Source organism: Orycteropus afer, unplaced genomic scaffold (assembly GCF_000298275.1).
Source record: "Orycteropus afer afer isolate SDZICR_OR568_19922 unplaced genomic scaffold, OryAfe1.0 scaffold00121, whole genome shotgun sequence".
Classification (NCBI taxonomy): domain Eukaryota; kingdom Metazoa; phylum Chordata; class Mammalia; order Tubulidentata; family Orycteropodidae; genus Orycteropus; species Orycteropus afer.
In genome coordinates, this window is record NW_006921708.1 from 6,135,047 (window position 1) to 6,141,961 (window position 6,915).

Genomic DNA, 6,915 nt, shown 5'->3' on the forward strand with positions numbered 1-6,915 from the left:
TGAGTTACCACCCACCTGAGACCTGGTTTCTAGAGTTCTTTTCAGACTGGAGCCCAAAGACTCCCATCATTCTCATCCTCACCACATACTCAGTCATTGTCTCATTCATGACCCCTCAACTTTCTGGAAGGGTTTGACCTGCACTGACCTTCACCAAACATGCATCCCCTTCTGGGTCAGATAACATCTCCACCACTGTGGAAGACTGAGATGAGGGCCGCCATCACTGCACATTGGCTGGCCCCAAAGTCTATGAGGATGGGAAGTGCAGCAGTTATAACATGCAGTTGTCACATTGTGCACTGGAGTGAGTGGGCTTCTCCTCCTCCCAACAAAGTTTGCTGTATTAGGAAGGAGGGAACCCCACATTTCTTCCCAATGTGGTCCCTGGTGGGTGTACCCTCTGTCCGACTTTTTTCATCTTAGAAGCACTTGGTTACAGAAATGTGTCACGTGAGGAGTTTTTGTCAGTAAAGGCCAAGAAATGGTGACGTTGTTTGTTCTTGTTTTTTAAAATTGGAAGATCTGCTTTTCCTTCTTGGGCTGAGAATGTTGGGATGTCAATTTACTACAAAGTTGTGGCCCCATCCCAATCCCATGACATCTCAAGGTCTTTGAAAGGCTTCCTTTGGTCCCAGATTATATGTGAATTTCAGATCTTCTTTGGGGACCCGATCATGACCTTTGATACAAAGTTCACAATGGCACTGGCTGGCTGCTCAGGGTCATGCTCTGCAAACAGGTGACACACGTTGTCAGTGGTGCTGCCCTGCTTTCTGGCCACAAACCCAAAGACCCTGCAAAGGAAAAATGAAGGTCAGAGTGCACAGTGTCCCACCAACCACCAACAACACTGGAAGTGATTTCAGTTGCCACTTACTAACAACTCCCATATGCCAAAATCAAAAAAAGCAAAATAACTGCTATTGAATTAGATCCGACTCACAGCAACCCCTCCTTGGATTTCCAAGGCAGTATCACTACGGAAGTATATTGCCAAGTCTTCCTTCCAAGGAGTGGCTGGTGGATTTGAACCATTAGCCTTCTGGTTAGCAGTCAAATGCCTTAGGCACTACGCCACCAGAGCTCCTCCTACATGCCAAGCGCCTTGCTATTACTTATCTGAGCACTTTATCTCTAACCTTCCCCCTGCCGATAAAATACAGGTACACCTTTCAGGAAGGAACATGAGGCTGAGAGAAGCTGAGCGACCAGGTCATGGCCCAGCACTAGAGCTGGCCTTCAAGCCAAGGCCCTAAACAAATGCGTCTCCATATGTGGCTCAAGGGCACTGGCTGGAACCCTCTGGACCCAGGTTCATGCAGATGCCTGAGCTCCACTCTCTAGCTAGAGGACAGGACTTTCTTAAGGGAGGGTGGGTCCATGGAGCTGGATGATTTCTCATGCACTACGGTGTGAGGACCACAGCCTGTTCTCACATCATGAAATCAAACCAGGTGGGTTACAGGTGTTCTGAGTTACTACTGCCCTTGAACACAGAACAAACCAGTTCAAGATGATGCTAGAGATTGACTGGGTAGTTCTAACAACCCAGTGTCATTCCTGAGATGATATCAAATGCATTCAAATCCTGACCCTCTGTACTAGAGGCAGTGAGAACTATTTAACTGGATAATTTGTCTACAAATGGGTTGGGATTAAAGTAGAAACTCCTGACACCCAATTACTGGGGAATTTCCCCAAATTCATGGGAAACCAGTGACCTCAAATTGATATTTATTTCAAAAAGGATTAAGACTATGCTTTATAATCTTAGCACTTATTTTTAAAACATATAGATTAAAAAATGCATTGACCCATGTCACTTTGGGAGCTCTGGTAGCATAATGCCTAAGATACTTTCTTGCTAACCAGCCACTCCTCAGAAGGAAGGTTGGGCAATCTACTTTCATAGTGATACTGCCTCGAAAACTGAAGGAGGGGTCACTATGAGTCAGGGCTGACTTGACAGCACACAACAACAACAACATTCAGCCAAATATTGTATTTCACTCTACAGAAATTATATTTCAATGAAATGTATTTAAAAAAACATATATAATGATTAAAACCATATATAGAAAGCATATCAGTTCCATAAAACATGTATTTTAATAAAAAGGAAATAACAAAGTAAGTAAATACTCCAATGACTCTCTTCTTTGGCTTTGTAAGTCAGGGCAGTTATTTAAAAGAACAGTATATTTAATTATTTTTCTTAGATGAATGGAAGCCAGTATCTTAATAGGCTTTTAAGAGTTCTAAAGTTCACACAATAACTACCATTATCTGAATCCAAATCCCTGGTAGAGGTCTCTTTCTCTTAGAAAAATGAAGGACTGTTGGATTAATTGTGACAGTTTCCACATCATGGAGGAGACCAGCAAATGACACTCAAATGACCGCAATGCAGTTACAAAGTCTATGAAGATGAAAGCCTTGTTTCACTTCTGCCTGTGAGGGTGTGGGGAAGTGTGCCATGAACAATCTCCACCTGAGATGAGGGGGTGTTTCTGAGCACCTGTCAAATCCCTGACAAGGGAGACATTTGAAAGAGACCTGTGATTTGACATTATTGGTAACTGAATTTAGATTCTGGAGAAGGCAATCAGGAAATTGAGACAGCTATGTCTCAAAGAGGATGGGGAGGACAAGAGCTCTGCTGCCTCTCAGACAACAAAGCAAGTTGATGGCACCACACATTAGGCCCCAGGTGGGTATGAGGAAGAGACACTAAATGGGTGATCCAGCATGAAGCAGCCACTTAGAGAACTAGGACAAGGGATCTAGAAACCATGGCCTGGCCTTTGACAAAGCAAAGGCATAATGAGAATTATCTTTTGCTCTGTAATAAGCTTTGAACATCCATTTCATTTGTGTTAATGTTCACAAAAAGCTCTCCTTCCTGACTCCACAGACTTCAAAGCTACTAGAGGTCACACCCTCTCTTAAATGACAAAAAATGCTCTGCCTCTCTGTATTCATAGATAAATATATAGATCAAATGTAAACACAGTGCATGCAGTGAAGAGCAAGCAGAAAGGTGAACACTACTCAGTCCTTCCCTACATAATAAGAACATATTTTCAAAAGCAAAAACCAAAACAAATGGCATTAGTCATTTTTCTAGCAGGAATTCTCTTTGGAAATCTGGAACAGAATTCAACTATGGATTGTGACTATAAACTAAGAGAGAATGTAAAATCCTGACAACTTACTTTGAGGAAGGGCCATCTTTGATCCACCTTGTGAATTAAAGACAAAAGAAAATCTTCAAGTTAATTTTTATTAAATTAAGGGATAAAATAAAGTAATGAATTGCTTAACAAACAGGCAAAATTCTTACTTCCTGTCTTGTGGATCCAAAGCACAGAAGATCACACTGTTCACAGGGTAGTGCCTCCGGAAGAAGAGCCTGTCAGGAAACGAGGGGGAGATGAATGAGCTGGCACTGGATGATGATGGATCACATACTACGTGTGTCTCCCACATGTGATGGATTTACATCCTCATCTAGTCACTTGGAAAGAAGAACAAAGTCTGTGCTTGTTAACAGCCAAAAGGTAACATGCAGTTAGGGAACACTGTTGTTGTTATGCATTGTCGAGTTGGACCTGACTTATACAGGACCCTCCTTGGGCTTCCAAGTTGGTATCACTATGGAAGTACATTGCCCAACCTTCCTTCTGAGGAGTGGCTGGTGGGTCTGAACCGCCAGCCTTCTGATTAGCAGTCAAGTGCCTTAGGCACTACGCTACCAGAGCTCCTTGTGGAACACTAATCACTCAAAAAAAAAAAAAAAAAAAAGTAGCACTATACAAAGTAGGATTATCAGCACCATGGGTGATGCAGAATCAAACCAAAAGCCTCAACTAACTGCAGAAGTGAGTGTGTGAGTGAGATAGATATAAAGATATACCTACAGGATCTGGTCTGACCTTCCCTTGTCTATGACCTTGGGGAAACCACTTCTGTCTCTGAGTCTCAGTTTCCTCACCTATACAAACAGGAACACAATACTAATCCTCTAATCTCATACAACTGGTGCCCAAATCAAATAAGACACTGGATGTGAAGACACTTTGTAAATTGTCAAGGGCTGTATAAGTTATATTTGTAGGGGAAGTGCCCTTAACACTGAGCTCAGCTCAGCTGATGTTAACAACCAGACAGTCTTATGCCCGGGCTCATAGCCTCTTATGTTTGTCTGCCAGCTCTCCTAGCGACCTTTGAGTGTACTGCCCCACCTCCAATCCACATGGTCCTGAGGATGATAGCTATCTCAATGCCCTGTGCTTTGTGTCCAGTCAGGGCCAGGCTAGTAGGTGCTTGAGGGTAGCTATATATCCTTCTGGGGAGAGCTAAGAGCATGTGTCTTTCAGCTTCTGGAGGCTTTATTTCTGCCACAGGAAGGAAGTCAAAAGACCTCTCTGGAGAAGCAGAGAGAGAGAAGCCACTGGTTAGGGAAAGGAGAGGTAGAGAGTTTGACACATTTCAATGCAAGGCGGGCTATGGCTGGCTGCATCAACACCTCAGTGGCCTTTTCATGCTGAAGAGAGAATCCATCTCCCTTTCCTACATCAGCCAGTCCAAATTAAAATTCTGACTCTTACAACATAAAGAGCTTGACTGAGGCTGCCTGCCTGCAGGTTTTAAAAAGGGTAATAGAAAAGATGGTGACTAGAGTAAATAGAGTCAGTTCTGGAAGAAACTAGGAAAGGAGGATGGCAACATGGAAAAGAGAACTTTCCAGGACAACAGTTTGAGGATCTCCATGTGCACAGAGAATTGGACAAGGGCCTGCACCTACCATGTGGCTGACCATGCTTGGCTTTTGTGGAGAACTCATTTCATTTGCAGTGCAGTTTTTAGAGAAGAGGAAATGGAGCATTATGGGGTTAAGTCACCCATTATGAAGTAGCAGAGATAGCAACTGAATGCAGACCAATTAGCAAAGCCTGAGGGCCAACTTGCACTTCCATTTTTAGCTAGTGAAGGGTTATGAGTAAAATCTACCAACTTGCTGTATCTTGGGTAGATGAAGGAAACTATGCCCCCCACCCCCAGGATGAGCCCTGGAACAGCTCTGAGTCAAGAGACAGAAAAGTACCACCACCACCACCACCCCACACAAAACAGGTCTGTGGGAGGAAAAACTGGGGCTCCCTGGAACTATTGTTATGTGCTGTTGAGTCGGACCTGACTCACAGTAACCCCTCCTTGGGCTTCCGAGGGGATATCACTATGGAAGTAGATTGTCCAACCTTCCTTCCAAGGAATGGCTGGTGGATTTGAACCACCAGCCTTCTGGTTAGCAGACAAATTCCTTCGGCACTACACTACCAAAGCTCCCTGGGAACTACTCTGCTTGTATTAGGAGATGAGCCACTGAGCCACTTTCTTCTGCAAGTTCTTTCCATCCTGGCTCTGTTCTTATGGCTAATAATCTAGTCTGTAAATCACACGAGGCTGTTTACATAACAATAATCATTGCCTCTAAAATGCCTTTAATCCTGAAGTCAAAAGCCAAAGATTCCTTCTCTTTCAACAGGAACACAGGGAAGACAAGTCTGAAGATGAGTAAGCAGAACAAGCACTTTGATATGTGGTAGCACAGAGCACCATTTCCTGCAGGCAAGTAAATAAATGTTCCCTGTCAGAACATACTGCTAGTATCAACAACTCAGATAAACACAAACTTTGATAGAGTCATTTGAAATTGGCAAAAGGAAGTAATGTATATCAAGGTTGTGCTCTCACCTAAACCAAAATAACCACCAGTTAAAAATAACATTTGAACAAAGATCAGTGTACTATGATTACAGTCTCAGGATAGTTTTAAAGACGTAACTTATAAAATTTTTGCATTTGCAAATTATGTATGTGTATGTGCAATATTCATAATACCAAATGGACCTTTTTGTTAAAAAAAAATTACTGATTCTTAAGAAAAACATTCAGCTTAAATGCAATAATCTATATATGGTTACTGGGACGCTTTTAATGATAAAGCAAAACCTAGTCTGAAGTCTGATTACTAATTATTTCAAGATTGACCAGCAACACTTCTTGAGGCATTTTCTTTCTAAGACAAAAGCCAGCACGAAAGTCTAATTCCCAATGTGATCACAAACCCCCTGCCCTAAAGCTGGGCACTCACTTCCTCTGATTGTCTGTCAGTGTGATGCCCTGGGCAGACACCTTGAAGTGGACAACCGTGGAGATGGGAGGAGGCTCCTGTACCAAGGTGATGCTGAGGGCCTTCTGTACTGCTTGGTGGCCTGTAAGGGACTCCATTTCCACAGAGTTCAGGTACCACACGTTGCAGGCTGCAAGACACAAAGCAGAGGGGGATATGTTAACCATGACTTGCATGTGTGATATATGTCAGGTGTAATTTAAAGGCAAAAAAACCTTTTGCCCTTAATTCCAAAAATGTGGAGAGTGAGTGACCTACATATGCACTTTTCTCAATGCCAATACAGAGAACACACAAGCTAGGAGAATAAAGGAGACACAGTAGTGGCTATGATATCACCCTATGCCCATACACCCATCCCAATAAAGAAGTCATCCCTACATTGTTTAACCTGGTGGCTCCAGTTGAGTGTGGAGCCGGTTTGCTTGTGCTGGAGACATCAAGTCTCCTACTAAAGTTCACTTAACTGAAGGAATCCACTGCCACTCCTGGCCAAAGACCAAGAATGTTTCCTCCCCCAAGGAACACAACTTTCTCTATTCCCACTCGGCTTCATGCCAGGCTCTGTGCATAGATGTGTGGGGCATTTAAATTCCATTTTTTTTTTTTATGTTTTTATTTTATTAGGATTTGGGTGAAGATTTACAGAGTAAATTCACTTTTCATACAGCAGTTCACATATACTTTGTCTCATGTCATTGACCAAAATTTACAAT

At 42.8% G+C, this 6,915-nt stretch overlaps 1 protein-coding gene across 1 annotated transcript in view; it reads right to left on the minus strand.

The window, feature by feature from the left end:
• Positions 1-652: 652 nt before the first annotated feature.
• TNS3 (tensin 3) overlaps positions 653-6,915 on the minus strand; it is a 290,262-nt gene continuing 283,999 nt past the window's right edge. The window contains exons 23-26 of the mRNA XM_042781438.1: positions 6,161-6,329; positions 3,347-3,415; positions 3,219-3,245; positions 653-797 (exon numbers count right to left, since the gene is read on the minus strand). Coding sequence (XP_042637372.1) covers positions 653-797; positions 3,219-3,245; positions 3,347-3,415; positions 6,161-6,329 — 410 coding nt within the window. The remainder of the gene's footprint in view (positions 798-3,218; positions 3,246-3,346; positions 3,416-6,160; positions 6,330-6,915) is intronic.